Source organism: Wyeomyia smithii, chromosome 1 (assembly GCF_029784165.1).
Source record: "Wyeomyia smithii strain HCP4-BCI-WySm-NY-G18 chromosome 1, ASM2978416v1, whole genome shotgun sequence".
Taxonomy (NCBI): domain Eukaryota; kingdom Metazoa; phylum Arthropoda; class Insecta; order Diptera; family Culicidae; genus Wyeomyia; species Wyeomyia smithii.
The window spans coordinates 41,247,826-41,271,053 of NC_073694.1; the positions used below are offsets into that span (position 1 = coordinate 41,247,826).

Sequence of the window (23,228 nt, forward strand, 5' to 3'; positions counted from 1 at the left end):
TATTTTCTCTGCCTGAATGGCAACTGTTTCTACTTTTATTTTATGGTGAACATCAAACTAGGTTGCAACAATTTAAGGTGAATCGGGATTGTGGCCTTTTCCTATACAATTTTGAGGTTTGAGTTCTTTTTACTTCTGTATTTTAATCGTAAAAAAATCGGCTTCCACTAAATAAACAGCACTCAAATTGCTACTTCAGGCATGCAACAGCTGTGAAAACAATTGATCAAAGTTTCATGTACGTAGTCTTCATAAATCAAGAAAAATTAGATTGCAAAATTCGAGTTGATCGCCACCACGTCCCGATTCACCTTAAGGATGACAATGGACTCTTCACTTCTGTGCAGTGAGTCGCCGTACAGATCACCGAACACAGTGCAGATTAGCGAAAAAAGTGCTGCTTTAAAGCTCGAATTAGCTACCGTAGAAAGATTATAGCTTTCAAACCATTACTGTGAAATTTGGTACCCCTAGCCATTACCAAAACGCGTCAACTTACGTTAGAGTTCGCATAGGAAATGCTCGCTGGGTTCCTTGTTCCTGGGTCATGTTTACAAGAAAACTCATTGAAGTCTCTGAAAAAATGTTGGTGGCTCGGTGCACCAAAATTCATAGAAATGGCTAAAAACCGAAAATCTTTTATTTTTTTCTAATTTGAGCTTCAGGGCAACACCTGTGTTTACCAGTGTTTTTTAATGATTTTAAGCAAGTTTTCCTATTATACTCGGACACTGTTAGCAAAGTTTTGCACAGATAATTTTTAATACTTCGATAGAACCTTTCTGGAATTTATCAACTGTATTGCGCATAATAACAAAAAGTAAGCTCACACTTCCGTTTTAAGCTTACTCTCCGAGCCTCGTTCTTTTTGCCAATATTATCGTCAATTAGAATTCCAAGAATAAACTGAATTTTCCTTTGGCCAGTTTTATTGTAAGATAGATTTTCTTTTGTGAAGTGGTTTAGTAGAATTCAGTGAGAAAGAAGCTTTGGGTGGGAGCTTGTGAATAAACCCATGCTCAAGTTCTTTGTCATCGAATGACCTGGATTACATTAATGGTTTAAAACCACGATCACCCGCTTGTTAAAATGGACTTTGTAACCTTGCGGCTGCGAAACTGGGGTTTACTTACTAATCCAACAGGCGAAAACCGGAGCGGCTTATGCTGTATTAAGGATTCATTTTAATTTCGCTCGGTCTTGGGCTATCCGTCACTATAATCCCAAGCATTTCATCAGTCGCAGGTCACCTTCGATCTAGTTGAGCCAACGTGCACACGGTGTTCCTCTGTTTTTGGTTGCTGGAGAAAAGCTTTTTAACCGCATTTTCATCCAACATCCTTACGGCATTGTTTGACTCATTGCTGCCTGTTGACTATATTTGATTATATTATTTGGAAATTACCATGGAGTTACCTCCTAGCAACGCGTGAAATTCATGGTTCATATGTCTCCGCCATTCTTTTATCTGGCTTTATTGAGGATAGTTCGTAGCACTTTCCATGTGGATTCTAATAATTTAAGCTTTATTTATTTCTTTATTTCTTTATTTGTAAAAAAATTCATCTGACAAAAATAGTCTTAATGAATGTGCACTTGTCAATTCAACTTAAAAACTACGACGAACTCTCATTGCGAAATTGTGTGATGGTATGTCAAAATCAAAAAGGTCTTCCACTTTGTAGAATGATCGAATACAGCAAGCTAACGGGTCGTTAAATCCGAAATTAGTACGGTGAAAGCTAGGTTGTGGCAGTCCAGTAGAACGAAGAAGACGCTGTGAAGCCCGGAAATTCAATTTGGAAAGGATATTTGGTGAACCGATTTCAGAGTTCAAAACTTTAGCTACGAACACCGCTTGTTGAACTTCTCTGCGCCGTTGCCATGTGTCAAACCCAAGAAGACGACAACGGTCAGGATATGGAGGCAGGTGATTCGGGTCACGCCACGGAAGATTTCTTAACGCAACCCGCACGAATCTTTTCTGCACTCGCTCAAGTCGCAAATTCCAGACTAATTGTTGAGGACACCAAACCAAGCTAGCATGTTCGAGGAGTAATCGAACGAGACACAATACAACGCCTTCATGGGGGTCCCTGAAGTCGCGAGCAATTTTCGAAACGAAACCAAGTTGTCTCGTGGCTTTAGCGATTATATTAGTACGATGCAGACTGAACGTAAGTTTCGAATCCTTTACAACTTCAAGGTCACTAACGTGGTCAACTCTTGTTAGGTTTTGATTATCGATTTGATAGTTGAATAATATTGGATTCACTTTGCGGTGAAAGGTCATTACTTGACATTTACTAATGCTGACCGTCAGCAAGTTTTTGCGGCACCAATGAACAAACTTGTCCAAAAGCACTTGTAGCCGCCAACAGTCGTCGATGGAGCGTATTATCAAATACAGCTTAAGATCGTCTGCGTACACTAGTTTACAACCAACATCTAACAGCAAGGAAACGTCATTGAAGAACAGCGTAAACAGCAACGGCCCTAAGTTGCTACCTTGTGGAACGCCGGAGGTGTTTGAGAACTGTGACGAACAGCAGGAATTAATGTGCACTCGTTGAACTCTGTCACATAAGTATGAACTAAGCCAACCGACAAACCTCTGCGATGCACCAAGCCGTGAGATTTTTTTAATAATATTTTATGGTCAATCCGATCAAACGCTGCTTTCAAATCTGTATAGATTACGTCGGTTTGAGCTTTTTGTTCCATGTGCGATATACAAGTCGAAGTGAAGTCAAGCAAATTCGTACTGGTGCTTATTACGGGAGTCACTTCACGGTGAAATCAGAGTGAAGTGAACAAAATCCTATTACGGGACTCACGTAAGTGAGAAAAACGTCGCAAAGTGACATTTGCCGCGGAATCTGGGTTATTATGAGTGTCATATCAGTGAAGTGAGAACGGAAAAAGCGATTTTTCGCGTGGAATTATTCCACGACCATTTTGAACGGTGAATTGATTCCACGAAGATGCCATAAGTCTTAAAGTTGATTGATTTGTGATCTAATGGTAAATATTGGATTTTTTCTTCAGTAGCGAAACGGATCAGAATTTGGAGGTCACAGTTTGCTTCTATTGTTGGTAGACGCTTTATTTATTGCGTCCGTGGTAATCGCATTTTATAGTGGTATATAGCACAATGAATTGTGAATTTCGTGTGGTAATTGTAGGTGAAAGTGTTTCGAGTGTTATAACATTGTATTGAAAGTGATTTGGAAGTAAAACGATCTGGAAATTCAAAGTTTTATTGCCGTTTTTTTACAATTTGTCGCCTAGCAAATGGCTGCTTTCAAAGCGCAGTGTTGTGTTGGTGACTTTCCTTTGATACGGTAATGTGCAAGCATATTCTTTGCCGACGGCACGATCTGCTGAGAGGCAGAAACTGAGAGAGCGGCAATTGTGACCATAGAAACAAGTTGGCTATACTTGTTTGTGTGCGAGCGGAGGCATGTTTGGTTTGCTGAAAGCTGATTCAATGACAAAGATAAGTGCATACATTTACAGACATGTTTGTTTATTTATTTATAAATGACTCGAAGGTAGTAGTTTTCACCGATAAGAATCAAATTGTTTTTTTTTCTATATTTCGTGTTGTAGACTGTAGACTTGTAGTGTGTGCAGTATAGTATGAATTTTTTAGCGATGAATTTGTGCGTCATTTAATGGCGAATTCATCTTTCATGTGTGCTACCACAGCGTAGCATTTTCGTACTGTTCTGTCATTCATACATGCACCGCTTGAAAAGGTGTACCACACGATTGCGGTTCATCTATTCTGCGATATTTCCCAATGTTAAAAATGTCATGAATTTTCTAACTGAAATATATCTGATGACCATGTTTTAATATCCATTGTCATTCCTTTTCTATTTATGACTTCACTAGCTTTTGAATAATTATTTTTACGCCATAGCAAAGTTTTGTTAAACATGCTAAATTTTTATAGACGCAGATCCGAAACGGTAAAATGAATAATAATTGTTCTGGCATTTTGTAAAGGGTTTAGAAATACTGTAATGTTGTGTCAAGCTCGTTTCTGCGGCTGTGCTACACCGTCCTGGACTACACTTTACAGCTCAAAAACAAACACGCAAGCGACGTTACACTCAGCTGTCATATTTTAAGTACGCTATTTGAGAGCATTTGTTTTTGTTATTAGTGTTTTTAGACTGCACCCTGTCTCTTTCGGGTGTAGTCCAGGATAAAGTGTGTAGTCGGATACAGAAAAAGTATAGTCCGGAAAGTGAAAAAAAGTACAGGACAAAACTGTAGTCCGGGTGTGAATGCGCCGCGGAGACGAGTTCGACATTACTTATGCTTTTACGCATGTCGTTTGACAAAAAGGTCCCCATCGCTCAGCTTAACAATGAGTCAACATAACGCGTAACATTACTCGAACTCGTCACCCAGAGAGTACTGGTGTGGTTTGTGGAATTCGGAATATGGTGCATTGTTGCTAGTCGAAGTCGAAATCTGATGATTCAATTTTTTCGATTTGTCTAGTTTTTGATTCAATTTTATCGATTTGTCTAGTTTTTGAGCAGAGGTTTTTGTATACTATGTCCCAATAATGACTAGTTCGGCATTTTGTCAACAAACTTAAGATATATATTTTGGTCAATCTGCGTATCTGCATTTTTCAAATTATTGGGGCTTTGGATGCATGAAACTTTGCCAATTTTTCTATTTGATAGGCAACACTCGCATCGACAGTTAATAGAGAATCGGCGTGAAATATCGTGCTCCCGAGCGTCTCCGTCGGTAGTCGTGGATTGAGCGGTCGTGCACAATGCTTTGGTAAAACGCGTCTCCGGTCCGGGAGAGTTTTGCTCATATAAATGTTTTCGAAATGTAGTGACCCAACTTTATGATATGTTAGTTCGAATCGTCCACTTAGTGTGGTATACCATTTTGCGTTTCACTAGGATGTACCACACTTACCTGTGCGTGACGGTAACAACACTCTTTAGTTTATTACTGCTTTAAATCGGTCTCAAATAAAAAAATCGCTTTTTAAGAACAGACGAACAGTATACAAGAAACGCCGTTAGTCGACCTGTTAAGCTCAAAGACAGATGTCCGGGTGACCGAATATCTAGAGACTTCGCGTCGATAGCATTCATGAGGTCGTATTTTCTACAGATTGGTTATAAACGTGTTATAATTTTTGATATAAATAGGGTCACTTCACGAAGAAGTGATAGAAGTCGCGAGGCGTTAACGTGGACTCAAGTCTCGTAGCTTTCGTAACATTGTGTAGTCAGCTGAGATCAATCAATGGGAGACACGTTACGGTAGTTGCATAATGACTACATAAACAGATGTTCAAATATTTGAGTCGGTCTTGATTGAGTCATAGGTCCGGTATTCTCGCGTGCGCTTTATTTTTGCAGTGTTACTTCATCTAACATATTGATCGCGTTATGATTTCCGTAGAAGGTATAATGAACTCGTACGCGCGATATTTGTTATTATGAACCCGGTACTCGAACTCAGCGCATCGTTTACCAAAACGAACCTGCTGCAAACCTTACCCTTTTCTCCAACATCCCAGTGATTTCTCGTGGAAGTGCAGAGGTGTTCTCGGCTTCCAATAAAGCGAGTATTACGTCAACATATTCCTATACACACTCCTTCTTTGACCTGCATTCGGATGCGGCCGGCGCTGGTATTGCCTAATATAAAGATTAAGGTCACCAGTTTTTACACATTGAGGATGAATATTAGTCCCAAGCATCATCTGTTGGTTCTCTGTGTAATTACAGCTGATCTGGCAATAACGGAGTAGCAACCGCGGGCGGTCAATCATGCTCATGCTCATGCTCATGCTCAGTAGCGAAACGGATCAGAATTTGTTCCGTGCCTTAAAGCGGTTAAATTATCATTTTTTTGCCCGATAAAAAAAAATGCAAACTACCTAGTTCAGGAAAATTTCGATACCGATAAAAACATTTTTTTATGCCGAATGCCTTAGAAATGCAGTACACATCAAGATCTGGTGTTATCTAGAAAAAAACGGAAAAAACGACTTTCTGGGATTCAGATTTTTGAGATGGGAAACAATCTCATTTCACTTGTCCTATTCTCAATTTCACTTCACTGGCAATCTCACTCCACGGAGGGGATTTTTGTCACCTCCCTTAAGGTGGAATCGGGAATAGGTCTAAAAAAGTGAAGTGAACGTGAGAGTGAAATATATTTCACCGTGAAGTGACTCCCGTAATTAGCACCACTTACTGAGCGGCCAGGCATAAAACCGTGTAAGTCACTAGAGATATAACTCCTTGTACGTAAGAGCATAAACGTACTCACGATTATTTCGAACAGTTTTGATGCAGCAGAAAGACTAGTGATGCCACGGTATTGCCTAACGTTTCGACGATCCCCGCTTTTAAGTATCGGGAACATGTAAGAATGTTTCCAAACTGTGGGAAACTTTCCTTGCTCAAAAGATTTGTTGTAAATATGGCGTAAGGGTTCAGCTAAAGCGTGTAGACAACGACTTATTATAACTGCCGGGATTCCGTCGGGTCCTGCAGAGTACGAATGTTTCAATTTTTTTTACAGCAGTTTTTATCATGTTCGAGAGATGTGGAATAAATCCAGGTCACCCAAGTCGACAGGAACAGACTCAGCAGCAGCCTCAGCGTCGAGATCGGATGCGGTATTATCAGCAAACACAGAGGCGAAAAACTGTGCAAACATTTCACACGTGTCAGGATCATATTTAGATTCTAGATCATCCAGGGATACATTTGTGGGAATTGTAGCACATTTTCGTTTAGACTTAACGAAATTCCAAAATTTTCTGGGATTTCTTCGAAGGTCTGTCTGAACTCGCATGACGTAAGATTTGTACAAGCCAGCATTCAACCGACGATAATCATCACTCGATCGCTTAAAAGAACACTTAGCATCGACTATTTAAGTACGACGATATTTCTGTCGCCATCGATTGCGTACATGTTTTAATTCTCGCAGACGCGAAGTGGCCCATGGTGGAAAAACTGGCGCTTTTACTAATGGTAGATTCGATTCGAGCCACTGAAGTAAAACATCATTAAACAGCGCCACTATTTGATCAACATCTGGTTGTAGAGAGAGAGAGTTTCCCAGTTGATACTTTCCAAATATATATTGAACGCTGCGAAATCAATTTTACGGTAGTTAAGCCTTGTTTCAGTCACTCTAGAGCGCTGTGTTGAGTTACTGGAACTTCGTTCTATTGGCACGGATATGTTTAAAGCTGGGTGATGAGGATCGAGTGGTAATACTAAAGGCGCGACGCACACATCGACCGCACAACATCGATCTTCAGAGCAAAAAACTAAATCGAGCACACGCCCAAGATGGTTTGTTTCTCGGTTAACTTGCCGGAGATTCAAGAACTCAATACCATCGACCAACGCCGCACCAGCAGCAGAAAGTACGTTCGAGCTGGTGTGCTGACCGTTATTGTTCCACACAATGCGTGGCTGGTTGTAATCGCCACAGACCAAAACAATTTCGTCGTCAGAAGTGCTTTTGCCACAGCTCCGCAATCGAGGCAATATGTGCGTCAACCGTACCAATCAACTGACTTTCATCAGGCGAAATGTAAATATCACAGATTAGCAGTTTTGCTCCACGCACAGTCGCTCTAACGCAAATTTGTTCCAGACAGTGGCCGTTCGCGGTTTCGACGATAAAGCTCCTGTGTTCTCGCGCAACGGCAATCAGTACGCCTCCAAAGGATATTTTATCACTGTTGCGAGCACTACGATCGCAGCGAAATACGTCGAATGTCGATCCGAAAAGTTGCAACGAATTAATAAGCTCGTCAAGTCCAGTCTCTGTAAAAATAATAACGTCATAGCAGCATTCACGCGTTGTCAGGAAAACATCGTCGATTTTTGTCCGCAATCCTCTCGTATTCTGATAGTAGAGTGAAATCTCGTCTGCGTCAGTTCGGTCACGCTGCAACATACAGTTATTTAGCAAAGGAGAAACTATATTAGTGGGAGATAAAGAATACTCGCCACTGGTGGAAACCCGTAGGTTTCCACCTTCCACTAAACAGCACGTTTTGTTTGATTCGGTTATGGTCTCTCCGACAATGCAGGCACAGCCGGGCGATCGAAGTTTTTTGGTCGTTCGACAAATTCCCTGAAGAGCAATGCGGCGGGCAATGTTGACGGATCTAGAGCTCGGACTTTCATACCAGGATCCAAACCAACTTTGAATGAAACGAAAGACAAGCTGGCAGCATCTTTGCCTCTAGGTATAAGTCGAACCACATCGACAGGAGCAGTAACGTTCAAACAGCGTGAAATAATTTTCTGCACGTCGCTGTCCGAAAGGAGCGGATTTAGACGTGAAAGATACAGCCAGAATTTGTTAGCCACAGGGACAATGGATGGAACCGAAAGATCACTTAAATCAATATCATTTGTCCCACATTCTGATGGATGAGGTATGATAGCATTATCATCAACTCGTCGGCGCTTTGTAGCTCGTTTAGTCCAAACTGGCGTATTCGGTGTTGGTGCTGGCCAATCGAGTTGGATTTGGCCACTCGATAGTTTTTCAATTTTTTGCCAAGCTCCTCCACAACGTCAGATAGCTGTTGAACTTTGCCAGTTAGATCTGTAATATCATGCAGTTTTGGTGACGCTTGCTGGGTATCTTCAATGTACGACCAAATGCAGCGGCCGTTCATTTCGTCTCTGCAGATTGAGCACAACAGCAAAAGCTTTCCTTGTGCAAAAAATTCCCTCAATCCGCGCGAGTTTATACCACAGCAGGTCTGGTTAATGTGCAGATATGTCTTGCAGAAACCACAACGGAGCGGCTCAATATCGTTGATTTCTTTTTTGCATTCACCGCAGTGTTTTTTTTTTCATTTTGCTGCACACGGGTGACAGATACACAGCGCAAAACTTAACGAAGAGCGTTGGTGATGCTTGATCAGTTGAGACAATGTAGTGTAGATCGAAGCAAACGCTATATTGAAGTTGAACTTTGTTAACTGCAAAGTAAACGACTGAATTGATAGCACTTCACACTGCTCTAATATAAAATTTTTTGGGCAACACGATTCGCGTATTCACGATATAAAATAAACGGTTTTACTATGAAAAATTTCGATAATTAGCTAGCGACAATAAACACAAGGTGTACTGGTCATAACTTAACGAAAAATTCACCAACATGACTAAAAATTACTATCTAACGTATATAATACTGAAATTGCAGCTTACACACCTCGAGCCTGCCACCATCTACGATGCATTAACCCACAGTTCGATTCTTTCAGCTCTCGCTTTCAGGCTGATGCAGGGATTCTAGTACTTACTCACTTCAACAGCCTCGAGCCGTGGTGACTCGTGTCGTATCAAGATTTTTCCTCCTCTCTCCTCGGTCCTGGGCTACTCGTCGCAAAATTCCTAAGCGCCTCGATACTCGTAGATCTGCTTCAACCTGTTCAAGCCACCCAGCACGTTGGATCTCTCTTTTTCTGATGAGGTCAAAGTAGGTCCGATTTCCAGCTTGAATACGTCGTTGGATCCTCTTACTTGTTTTATTGTCGGCGGATGCCAGAGATCCCAAGTATTCATCGCCGCCTATTATCAGCGTCCGTGGAAATGTTGGTTTCTCTCGAACCGCTCCCTTCCAATTACTTGGTTTTTGACGCATTAATTACTAGACCAACTCTCTCAGCTTCCACTTTTAGTCTGGCCGTCCCAAAGTTTCTAGTAATAACGTCGAGGTCATATGCGAAGCATATGAGTAGGCTATTATTGCTGAAAACCGTGCACCTCGTTGAGATGCCCGCTCATCGGATTACACCCTCATGAGCATGTTGTACAATGTGCAGGATACGGACTCGGGTCGTAGCCTTTACGGGAGTGGTTAACCTTCTCGTAAAACTTGCTCGTGTCGTTAGCCCGAAACATTCGCTCCAGCTCTTTGTCCTGGCGTTTCTTTTTCCTCAGATTTGTGGTCAACTAATTCGAACTCCCCGATATTTGGCCACATTCTGTCTTGTGGCGATGCTTAAATAGCTTTTCCAAGCTAGTTTTATCTCTCTATCGCTTGCTGGCATTCTGTTCTTCGTCAAACCAATCATTTTGTCGGCTTTACGTTTCCTAGCTTTGTGCCGCGGTTGCGGCCTCTTTGATGACCAAGCGTAGCTTGCCGCATCCATCGTCGAGAGTCGAAGCAAAGAGATGCTCCGTGGAAGGTAATGCCTCGTCAAGTAAGCGCGCGTAATTCTCGGCAGCCTGCGGGTTGTGCAACAGTCGGTTGTTTGGCCCAGGAGGACGGTTCTGTCGTATGTGAAATCTTTGCCTGGAAAAAGAGTGTTTCTAATCACCAGGCCTAGGGAAGTTGCGAAGTTGACGCAGTGTTGGCCGGTGTCGTTCGTGTCGGTGTGTAGACTGTGAGGCCCTATCACCGGTCTATACATCACTTCCCTTCCAACCTAGGTCTTCATATGCCAGATGACGATCTTGATGTCCCGTGACGAGCAGCTGTCCTATGTTGCCTCAACAAACAACCCCTCTCGTTGATAGCCTTCCAGTTGATCACGCGATCCTGCACTCTGCCCAGCACACAAAACCCGTTCCCAGTTCGTTGATTGCTCCACCGCTCTGGTAGCACTTGGCCTTGCCGCCACGGACTCTCCACATCGTCTCACCTTTGCGACGGATTTTATGAAGAGCCGCGATGCCGAACTTGTGGCACCCAGTCTTCGCCAACAAAATTTAGCGATTTTCAGTTCCAGGTACCGAGCTCCTATTCGTGATCTGTTTTTCGTTGCCTAGGTCCGTGCCGAATGTTCCGAGTTATATTATCTTGATTGTTCGTAGTGTAAACGTTACTTGATAAAGCTGCCAGCTCCGGGTCAGACGCTGTAGTGAGCGCCTCTAACCTGGGAAACAGACGCTCAGAAAGGTTGAGATTGCCTCCGAGGAGGTCAGCCCCCCCTTCACTTTCCCTGTCAGCATACGATCGATGTTTCACCACGGGTTGGTTACCATGATCTCCGCTTGGTAAATCCTCGTTCGCTATATGAGACACTCGCCGCAAATTGCTGCTTCTGTTAGGTAAACAATCTCTTCGCCGGAGGAGAAGAAAGCAAAAGCACAAAAGGAATAGAAGGAACGATTTAGGGTTATTTTTTGCTCAACAACTATTCTTCAGAGAACGCTTCGAAACCAAGCAATTCTTTGGCGATTCGCGAATAGACGTGAAGCTCCATACGATAAAATAGCATGGATGTATCCCTTTTGCTCTGTTCTCATATTTAACAACGATGTGTGCGTTTGTGCTTTATTGCTACACATAACGCTTGATCTTTTGAATATTTGGTCGCACAAAATAGGAAAATATCTTCGTCAAAATAATTGACCTTTAAAAGAAAAATACAGAAAAAAATCTTCGTCTTGAGTTGCGGATGAATTCACGCACTTTTCGTTTTATGCCGCCCATCATCTTCTGCATAGTGAAACTGTCAACTCGATCCGCCATTTTCTTCCACCATCTATGTAATTAGCTGGTTTTTTAATCGTTCTGCCTCTTTTTTCAACTAGCGCTTGATTATCACCCAATATTTTTCAATTGGACAAAAATCTGGGCAATTTAATCTGTTTATAGCTTTTTCGATGATATTAATTCCATTCTTCTTGTACCAATCTATGACTTCCAGACTGTAGTGACAGCTGGCCAAGTCAGGCTAGAACTTCACCGTACCCATCATGTGATTGGATGAACGGCAAAATCCGCTTCTGGAGGAACTGTTCCTTGTACACCTAACCATTCATGGTATTTTCCAGTGTTGAAAACCTAGATTTTTTCTTGCCACAACTGCAGCCGAGAACTTCTTAGCCAAATCGCGCAAGGTGATTCCAGGGTTTGTCCGAACTTCTCCGCAGACTTTCAATTGTAGCTGCTTGTCAATCGTTTCACTTCTGCGGTTGCTGTGATCAGCGCGATCCAGTTTCCCCAGGTAATCCGCAATTTTTGCACCTGACCACGTCGGATTTTCATCGTGAGTGTGCAGAATTATCTCACGTCCTTCACGTTCCATTGTCAAGAACTTTTGATCCACTGACTCGAAATTCACCACCATGTAAACAAACCTTCCTCATCGCTATCATCGGTTCTTTGTAACTGCCACTAGAGGTGCCACAGTAAATAGAAAGCTGCGACCAAATCGGGAATACGAAACAGCTGATATTTGTTTGGTTTTTCACAAAAGAGAGTAGAGGAAAGAAATATTTTTGCTTTTGTCAACACGCATACTTTGACAGTCTATACGAGAATTTACGTGAATGTGAGCAGCCTTTAATATCTTTTTGAGCTTCGTAGTCGCGAAATATGTGGATTTAACTTTAAATCAGTATGTGTGTGAGTGATTTTTCAGTGTGTAAAAACTTCACATATTGCTTTGCTTCGATCGGTTCTCTTTGCGACTATTTAATAGCTTTGAAGTGAAGCTTCGTATCCTAATGCTTCACAAAGAACGATTCAATTCTCCAATCATGATGCGAACGAATCACAACTGGATCGATGCAAATATGAGAAGGAAAGTAAAATACTTACATTCTTATTTTTCATTCATACACACTTTTGCTCTGCTTCGATGTGATTCGGAAATGACAAATGAATTTGAATGCAGTAAGGCGACGATCAGAAGTCCTGCTGCTGGCAGTTTTGTTTCCTCCTAAATTCCAGAAATAATCCAGTGCAGTGCCCCAATTTCTTTGCTATACAAGTATTCGTAAGATTTCCCGATCTCCCGTCTGACTTCATGAAGGTAGTTAGTCATCTGCTTTCGGTACACCAAGATTTTCTCTTGTTCCACTCCTGCTCATTGCATCACCGTTCAGATTCTCATCGAAATACTGCTCTCACCTGTCGATTACTCTGTTTTCGTCCCTAGTCAGTATACCTTTCGCATCTCAATGAACTATATATCGTCCCGCGTTCCTCTAAAACTCTCATTTACTTGTAAAATAGAACATCATTTAAAAGCTCCTCGTGATTACGATCCTCCTGCTGGCACGTTTTTTGTCTCAGAATTCTCCGCTCCTAGTGCCAAATTATTAACCTCTTATAACAATTCGTCGATATGCGAGACGTTGGACATTCATAACATTCATAAAAAAACAGTCAGTGTTGAAAAAGAGGCCGTCGTCAGCCGTACTTGGTGAAGGTGCTCTCATAAGAGCGCTGGACGGCATTAACATCCAGCTTACGCCCACAAATGCATTTTTTTCTGAAATAAGTAAATAATAAAATATGTGACTATTGACAATATCAAGCATTTCATGGGAACAACCTACTATGCAAATTTAGTAGATGTAATTAGCAGCAAAAAAAACAAAACTAAATTTTGGTTCAAGCTGCTTCAGATCTAATGTTTTGTAACACTTCCGCCAAAGATTTTACTAATTTATGAAGTTGTGCTTAGGGAGCATGAATAAATGACGTAGTTTTTTCAGGTTTTTTTTTGAAACCCCACCCCCTCCCCAGTCGTAGTATTTTGAATGCTGCGATTGTGTCATAGGGGGGGTATTATAAAGCTACGTAATAATCTATATCTGACTTTGTGACGAAATGCTACGATGGGAGATTGGGGGTCAAAAAAACCAATCCAGAAACCGTGTTAATAAATTATGCCAGAGGTTAATCTCATACTGCCCGCGGGGGCTTGAACAATACTTATCGAGGGGCTTAAAGCTAGAGAGGTAAAACACAACACGATATTTTTTCACTGCAAAAATCAAACACTTTGTGTTCGAATATACGGCGACGATTTCAATTATTTTGAATTCTGTACTTGCTTGAATCTGCTTCAGTTAATTAAATACACACAGAATGCATAACAGAAAATGTTTGCTCGAAAGTAAAACAAATATTCTATGAATTCCTGACAACAAACACGCGAATAAAATAAAAATAATCGTAAATATTTGCGCATTAGGTCAAGTATCAAAATCAACAGCAGGAGCTTCGGACGTGGTCTGTCTCCGTTTTGCAACGGCTAGCAGCGGAATAAGTTGCGACCAAATATCACGACAAATGATGTCAGCTTTCACATGCAAACGCAACACACATCAAGTGACGGGACGATCGTCTTGAAGGGTGGCATCAGCCAGTGCGAGTTCATCGTGCTTGTTACGATTACGAGGTTACGACCAGTAGACACAGGACTGTATCTTTTGTACAGTGTCAAATCGAATGATACAATCTAATTCCAACCCGTAAATATTTAAGGGTTTGTGTTACATTGAATGGCAAAACAGAAAAAACATTTTTTAGAGTGCACCCTTTTTCAGTGATGCCACGCTGTCTGTATCTAAACAGAAAAAAAAAGCTAGAGAACAATTTGCAACCGAAAAAAACCACTGACAGAAATATCTGCAGTCTGCCCACTCGATTCTCCAGGTGGGTCCACATTCACACACGCTAATTTCGTGGAATTCTTTCTATCCGCCCCAGTAAACTACAAGAAGCTGGTAAAAAATGTCGGCACATTTCACCGCATATATCGTCGCTCTGACACTTCCGTGAAGTTTTATTTTAAGACACTGTCTAGTCTGTCGTCCCAACGGTTTCCTCTTTAGTTCGATCCAGGCAGTGTGTTGCGAATTACACATACCACAAGAAGACGCTTTTAATCTCGCAAGTCAAGGTGGTTTAAACGAGAAAAAAAGTCGTTAAATCTAGATGGTTTCACCTATTGCCGCTTTGGTAGTGTGCGAAAGGGGGTTTAGAGTGTCACTTTTCGCCATAGAAGTAGTTCTACAACAACCCGCTGCTACAGTAAATAATACTGATCATTTGTTTTCTTAGACACGTGTTTCAACCAGTCGTTTCTCGTAAATAGTTTCTACCAACACTATTTTGCATCAACTTGTCGGAGTAATTTATGATAGTCACGTGTTACGGTGTATTTTAAACTCTACCTTCAAATGAACGATGTTTAGTTTCTTTTAATGATAGCTCAGTGTTGTGGAAGGTTATGCTTACCGTTGGTCGTTACCGAACGATGTTCTGCTGTTGTGGCAAGTTGACGATTTCACTGCCCGAAACAAATTTTATTAATTTTAACTTTTCGTTTTGTACATAATAATCACCTAGTTACAGGAGGGAAACTGTCAGAACAGTACTTTATCGTTGTTTTACTCAAATTGTAGCTTCGATTTTCTTTTTCATTTGAGCTGAACGATTTATTTGAATTATTTTCTGTTATGCCTGTGGTCGGCGCTTTCAAACAGTGTTATTTATCTGAACCTAAACTCGTGAATATGTTATTCCTCATCTGTGAACAGCGACAGCATTTCCGATAAAATAAAAAATAGTTTTTTTCTTCACATAAACAAATCATTTGAAAACAATCACCTGAAACCCCAACTATAACCTCACCAACCATTCATAGACAGTCATAGTGCCTATCATCCGCACACAGGAGCACATGATGCCCGAGATTCACCGTCTTCGTCTCCGCCCAGTGCCAATCCGGCCTACCGGATTGAAACCCCGATCCCGCCGGATTATGCCGGCGGTGGAGCACTCCAGCCGGCCGGTAAAGATGACGATTCAGGTAACTATTCTACAGTAGCTGTTGCTATGGTTTCTACCCACTACTTTTAAGTGTCGTTTTTGCATATGATACATTTAGGAAGTCGATCGATCAAAACATGTTTTATCAGTACCGGAATACTGAAATTCAATTAGATTGCATTTTGATTACACGTAACAAACTTATTTACTTAACTTTTGCGGGACAGACCGTCAGCATTTCAGTGCCGAACGGGTTGTAGATGTGTTCCTGAACCTGACATTCTGACATTGTGATCATCAAGTATTGAAAGCAGCTCCTTATGCTATAAAACCGCATGCCAACCGCTTCGAATAAATTTCATCAGTGTCTATGGCTCATGTTCGTGAGGGTCACCGGGTGGATGCTAACAGATACTTGGTATTCAACGTATCCGATTTCAATTCAATCTTTTCTGCCTCACATTTCAGTTTGGTGTACTGTTCAGTAATCGCCAGGAACTTCCTTCCGATGAAGTCCAGGCTGTGAACTGGCTGGATTCATTGAACATCGTATTCCGCATATTAAATGCCGCACGTTTGATAACACCTTCAAGCCTAATATTGAGCTGGTCGCAGAAAAGACTGTCGCCTCGTTGAAGTCCCTTACGCGTTTCAAACGAGCTTGATAGCGCATTCGGAACTTTCATACAGCACTGTACTGCCGGTAACCGCAAGTCAGTCCCATCTGTAATTTTGTCAATTTTGAGTTAGCATCGGATTTTGGCCTAGCTTTGGGTATATTTTCAGATGTAACGATAAAAAATAGTGGTTTGTTCAACAAAAGTGGAAATCAATACCAAGTCGAATTGTCCCATTATGCAAAGTAACCGCAAGTCAGTCCCAGAAGAAAAATAACCGAAAGTCTGTACCGATTTACAAAAAAAAACATGCATAATACAACAGTAAGATGGATGGGGAGTGGAGAAAAGAATTATTGGGATTATTTTTTAGTTTGAATTGGTGATGAATTTATGTGGAGCAATTTTCTGCTAAAACGAATTCAAGTCAATTTTTTTTCTTGGTTCGCTTCTTCGTGGATCTTTCCGGAAAATCTTGAGTATCGAAAAAACTTCCATCAGAATCCCTGTTCCAAGAAATCTTCAAAGGTGAGGCTCGAACCTCAAATGAATTTGGATCATCTTGACATTAGTTGTCGGATAAACCAACTGCAGTCCCGGTTTCAGTTTCTTTATCCGAGTCCTCACCGGATAAGCTTTCATCCGTTCCGTACATCATGAGATTTTCCAACGTCGACATTTTTTAATCGGTTCTCATGAACATACACTTCCTAACAGTGAAGGATTGACTTGACAGTTTTCCACGGCAACGAATAACAACACGTCAACACGCACTATAGTTTCAATATGGCAATGTGACTGACTTGCGGTTACTTTTCTCTTCGGTATAGGTAACGGCAAGTCAGTCACACTCAAGGTTTTTATCATAAAATCAATGATTTCAGTGGTTTTCACAACGTAATTAGTGCAGGCTAGTATGCAAACTATATTTCAGCATGGATATTGTAAAAATAAGTCATCTTAAATAAGTGATAACTGAGCGTGAATAAAATATCTTTCGAAGCTGTTTTCTCGATTAAACATTTTTACAGATGGGACTGACTTGCGGTTACCGGCAGTGTAGTATACCATCAATCGTGAACTTGATCAGTCTTGTCAGTTTCGCAGAGAAACAATTTCGTCCATAATTTCTCATAGCTCTAAACGGTCTATAGAATAGTAGGCCTAGAAATCGATGAATAGGTGGAAATCTGATCCGTTGTCGATCGCTCGTCCACAAAAGTGGCTTAACAACTTTGTCTTGCTAGCGTCAAGCGACGGCGAAGGATGATCCGAGGGAGCACTTTGTAGGCTGTGTTGGCATTCGTGATCGGTCGGTAGTTCTCCTATTCCAGCTTGTCGGCCTTAAGCCTCTTCTTCCACTCCCCTGATCCTTTGCTACAGCATAGATGCAAACCGTGAAACGTTATCCGTGGGTTGCCTTATACATCGTGGTCTAGAGAGTCTTCGATGAGCTCTTTCTCATCCGGCAACACTGCCTCAAAGCTTTGCACGTTCTCAGTGACGACTTCAGGGAGTCTTAGTCGCTCCAGATCGTACCGTGGCTGGCGACAGTAGCGGATATTGATGACAACCGGAAGTCTTTGGCACATTTCGCCCAGTAGTCAGAATTGACGTTTGCGCCAGGAAAGGTTCGGACGTCGATAATGTCCGAGAAGTGCCTCCCGTCTGATCGACTTCGCATTCAAAACTCCCGAAAAGTGCCGACAGGCGTTATCGAGCCGGGAGTAAACGTCTCCAGGTGTGCTCCCGAATATTCAAATGTGAAAAATAGGTGCTATATATGGTCATTCCACTAATCGTTGCAAAGTTTCTCAGGCTAAGGTCGTGACAATTTGTATCTTACAATGACTGAATGGAAAAAATCCTTATTTTGAACCTGTCTTAAAAGCCTGTAATTCAACCAGTTTTAAACGAATATCCTTCGTTCTTGCAGTAATCGATTGAAAAAATCAGTAAAGACTCCATCAAATTGCGAAAAATGATGATTTCATTATGCTAATTACTGTGCTATCGAAACATGTACCTAGAACCTTGCTTCGAACGGAAATTTCTTGAAATCAGAGTTGAAAACAAGGTCATATACCATCTAGTATGGGTATTTTCGTAAGCGGAATGATATCCAGAGACCAGAAATTGATTCCATTCTGAATTTCAAGATGGTGACTTCTGGTTTCTGGAAAACAGCCTAAAATGGCCGAATATAAATATGTCGGGATTCAGAATGATGTCCACACGCAAAAGTTGGATGGTGCGAAACCAGTACAAAATTGTGCGTTTTTAGCGCAATTGTTGATGTAATTCGGAACCAGTACAATGATTGCGTGTTGGGCATAACGCAATTAATGCTCTAGCGTTTCTCCAATGTATTTGGCAGCTCCAAACTACTACACCTAAACAGTTTCAAATGGTATCAAGCAGCATTGCAAAGCGAGCGAGAAGCAAAACCATTTTCCTCCTTTCTGCTTGAGGACGAGACATATGCTACGCTTTTCAAGTCTTTTGCACACACGCTTTCGAGATACTTTTTCTTCTTCATGCATTCCCCTGAATGGCAGCAAGCACGCACCGACAGTATGAGTGAGACTAACAACACTATGGTATCAAGTATGTACAGCACGGGTGTCTCGCTCATTTCGTGAAGCAACGAAATATCGCCTTGCGCGTCGCAATCCGAACCGAAAGAGAAGCGAAAGAGCAACCTGCAAATGGTATGTGATGTGTCTAGTCTAGTCACTAATACACTCGACGTGAGAAATAAAGTGTTGGTGTATGATACATATTCTGATTTCATTCTATGTCAATGTATTCGCAGTACAACTGTTGCGTTATGCGTTTCACACATTTATTGTGCGATTTCTGTGCAACATTTGTGCGAATCGGGAAGACACAATGGTTGTACAAGACTTCAACTTTTGCGTGCAGAAACCGAAAATTCACTCATGACACTGTTTCAAGGCGATGACATCCGTTTTATGAAAAAACAGTATAAAATGTCTAATGTGGGTATTTCCTATATCGAGATGAAGCTCAGAGACCGGAAATCAATTCTAGACACTAATTTGAAGTTCGAGATCTTGACTGCCAACCAAATATTGTCTTATAAGTTTGGTATTTCCGAAATCAGAATAGTGACTATGTAATATGACCAAATACCGTCCAATACAGGTATATTCGAAATCTAGATGATGCACAGAGGCCAGAAATCAGATGCCATTTTGAAATCCAAGATAGTGATTTCCGGTTTCTGGAAAACAGCCAAAAATGACCGAATACCACCTGATATGAACCTAACTCCAGAACAACGATGATATCCAGAGGCTTGAAATCGACCTCAGATGTCATTTTGAATCCTTATTACTGGATTGTACCGCTGCAGACTATCAAATCGATTCTCCCAATCAAGTGTATTCCCTAACCTATTGCAAGAAATATACATTACATAAGACAGACTTTCTCAAACAAAAAGAAAATTTACTTCATTCACTGGTTGTCACAAAGACACCTTCCATTCAGAGCGAACTTCTGCCCTACAGGCGACGCAAAACTTTGCATTTGAGACCTATAAGTTACAGTGTTTCAACAGTTTATTATTAAAAGTTTCAATAGGGGGTTTAAGTTTTAAAAATTGATGCTAATCGATGGCTAACCTTTCAGTAGCACTACGTAGTTGTTCTTAGATGTGTTAGATTTTCCTGTAATTTTTCAAGTTTAATTTTTTTTTTTCAATTTCATTTGTTTTTAAGTCTCTCCAGCTGACAAGTAGTGCACAGAGTGACATTTCTGCAGAATGACCTGTATCATGATTTCTTGACGGCAGGGGTGTCTCATAATTACTTACGTTACGATTGTTAAATATTGAAATCAATCTTTTTAATAGTTTTGCTGTTTAAATTTGAAAAAACAAACTGAAAAATACCTATTTTTTATATATCTCCTATCAAATACCCTGTTACATAAGATGAATTTTAATGTACAGTAAAATTTTTTACGCGATTTTTTCGCGGATTTTTCATTTAACGCGTTTTTCTACGTGATACCGCGTTAATTCTAAAATCTTCACGCGGACTTTCGAATTAACGCGGGTTGGAAACCAAAAAGAGACCTACGGAGCATCCATAAATGACGTAGCTTTTTCTTTGGGTTTTGTTGATTCATCTCAAAATTTATCCAGCTTTCCACGAGCGGTAATGGCGGACAGTGCACGCAGCCCTTTTTGACGTTTTCTGTAGGTCAGGGAATTTTCAATCGCAGTAACGGAGTAAAAAACATAAAATTTTTGCAACGTAGCATAGCAACTTTAATAAACAGTTTTGTTTATTATGATCCGCGCATGCGCACGACGAAATCTAAATAACAAAACGCCCATTGTTTGTTGAAGTTGCTACGCTACGTTACGATGTTGTTATATTTTCTACTCCGTTCCTGTGATTGAAAATTCCCTGAACTACAGCAGAAAACGTCAAAAAGGGCTGCGTGCACTGTCCGCCATTACCGCTCGTGGAAAGCTGGACAGATCTCTATTTTACTTATGTCGGATTCGTTTTTACGGCAGGACTATCCCGTCCCGGACTACGCTTTGCAGCTGAAAAAAAAACGCTTTCCGAGCAGTTGCAATGGTGTGCGTAATACCAGAGGTAACTGTCACTTTTGTTTTGGTCATTATCGCCATTGTCTTTTATCGCATTCGTGCTACTGTACGAAAAGTTTGCCAATTTACTGAAAAATGACAAAATAACAACATAAAATAAAAAAAATTCAACCTGATGTTTGACACGCGTAGAACGATAATCAAAGCAAACCGATTTTGACACATTTTTTTTTTGATTTTGACACATATTTTTTTTGATTTTGACACATATATTTGACACATATGCGTCTTCAAAACTGCACTCTGTTTCTTGCGCGGACTGTCCAGGACAGAAAAAGGGTAGTCCAGGATAGTCCGGAAAATGTAAAAAAAAACAGTGATAGGACAAAGTGTAGTCCGCGGGGTAGCTACACCGCAAAAGCGAAAACGACATTATATATTATCTACACGCTCCTTCAATTTTACCCTAAACTGAGTAACATCTACTCTGTTTTAAATTTCTATGCTAAACGTCAAAAACTGAGTAACACTGATTGTTTGAACTGAGTAATATTTACTCAGATTCTCTCCATAGCCGTATTTACTCATTTTTGCGTAATATGTGCGAATGTCAAAACTTTTCAAGCACTAAAAGCAGTATATATTCTGATGCTAATATTCGACGTTTTATCAGTTATTAAGTTGTAAATTCGTTCGAGCCCGAACCACTAACGGAGTTGAAGATTTTAAAATGTACCTGGCATCTCTCGAGACAGAGCAACCTCACATTGCTTGTATTAGAAGGCCTTTCGAAACAGGTCAAATGTTCGTTGTAGTTACCAGGTAGATTTCCTTTAATGTACCAGATTCAAATTAATGTTTGGAATCAAAATTCCAACAGATTTGCTCATCAAGTACCTTATATAAAAGATTAAACAACAGTTCCCGAGCAATTGCAACTGTATCGCTCCTTTTTTTAAAGAAGCCGCCAAGGCAGAAGATGTTGAAGTTGTTTGAACTATGTTCATTGGACTACTTTTTATCATTTATGAATAAACAATTGATGATTTGCGTTTAATTGGTGGTTTTTCATTTCAATTGATATCTGAAATAATTCCTTGAAAAATATTTGATATACAAAAGTGGGTAACTTTCACTCAGTTTCGTTCATTTGAGATTGATAGCAACAGAGTAAAATTTGCTCAGTTTCTGACAGATAGATATGTTACCCAAAAAAAATACTTTATTTAGAGTACGTCCACTTTTAACTCAGTTTAGAGTTTAATTAAATGAGCGTGTATCCAGCTCTCCACGAGCGGCAATGGCGGACAGTATACGCAGCCCATTTTGATGTTTTCTGTAGGTCAGGGATTTTTCAATCGCAGTAACGGAGTAGAATGATACCTGCAACCAACCAACAACAGTCAACCACTTACTACTCGATTGCTCTAAATATGATAAGGAAAGGAAGAGAATTGGACTACCTAATAACGTTACAAGTATGCTAAGTGACAATAAAAAAATGGAAGAAAAATTTTTAAAATTACAATCAAATATACCATTTGTAAATAAGTCCCAAAATTTTACCAATAAACAGAGGCGAATGCCAAATTAGGCAAAGCCTTTTTAAAAACAAAAAAAAAATGCCATGATACGTTGCACCATTTTTACGTTTTACACTCCGTCAATGCTATTGAAAATTACCAGACCTACACTGCCGTGAAATGACATTGTGACGTAGATCCAAGTAATCGGTTTTTCAGTACGGCCTAAAAACGAATGAATTTGATGACACGTTTGTATTGAAATGGGTGTCAATGTCACATTTTTTTTTATTATTTTATGCATCGTACGAATAAGTAACAACGAAAAGGAAGATACTAAAAGATAGGTCTGCGAATAATGAACAAATTGGCATGAAAAACCCATATTCGAAAAAATGGCACTTACGTCACCTTGTTATCTCACGGTAGTACAGAAAACGTCAGAAGGAGCTACGTGCACTATCCGCCTTTTTTAACAAAACGTTTATTTGACACAGCACAATACATATGGGCCGTTGAGAGCAAAAGTGGTACATGTGCCATTTTGACACTTTTTGAGTTTTTTGCATAAATTGATGCAGAACGCAATAACGTATTAGAATTTCCAAGAAAAACGGGATCTGATAACCTAAACCAAAGTTATAGTCAAAACAAATTTTTGGTAATTAACATAATCACCATTTCGTTGAAAGCAAAAGTGGTACATGTCCAGTCTGTGCATGTTAGATGAATTGTAAGTTGAGGATCTTGGAATATAAAACAATCATATCTTTAGCAAAGTTGGTCAAGTGATTGAATACTTTCAGATGAAGATCTGTCTGCTTTGGAATTTTCTCACTACGTGGCACTAATGTACCCGTGACTATTTTGTAACAGAAAGAATTTTACCTATTTCAGTATCAACTCGTATGCTGGGGCCAATTTAAAAGA

The 23,228-nt window shown here is 40.5% G+C and overlaps 1 protein-coding gene across 10 annotated transcripts in view; it reads left to right on the top strand.

The window, feature by feature from the left end:
* The window catches only part of LOC129730314 (putative protein kinase C delta type homolog), a 145,674-nt gene that overhangs the window by 90,587 nt on the left and 31,859 nt on the right, over window positions 1-23,228 (top strand). For 5 of the 10 annotated variants that reach the window (XM_055690168.1, XM_055689921.1, XM_055690084.1 and 2 more), the window contains one exon: window positions 15,443-15,607. The exons of 4 other annotated variants lie outside the window; for them this stretch is intronic. In XM_055690168.1, coding sequence (XP_055546143.1) covers window positions 15,443-15,607 — 165 coding nt within the window. The remainder of the gene's footprint in view (window positions 1-15,442; window positions 15,608-23,228) is intronic. One more of the 10 variants, XM_055690319.1, reaches the window with a different exon arrangement.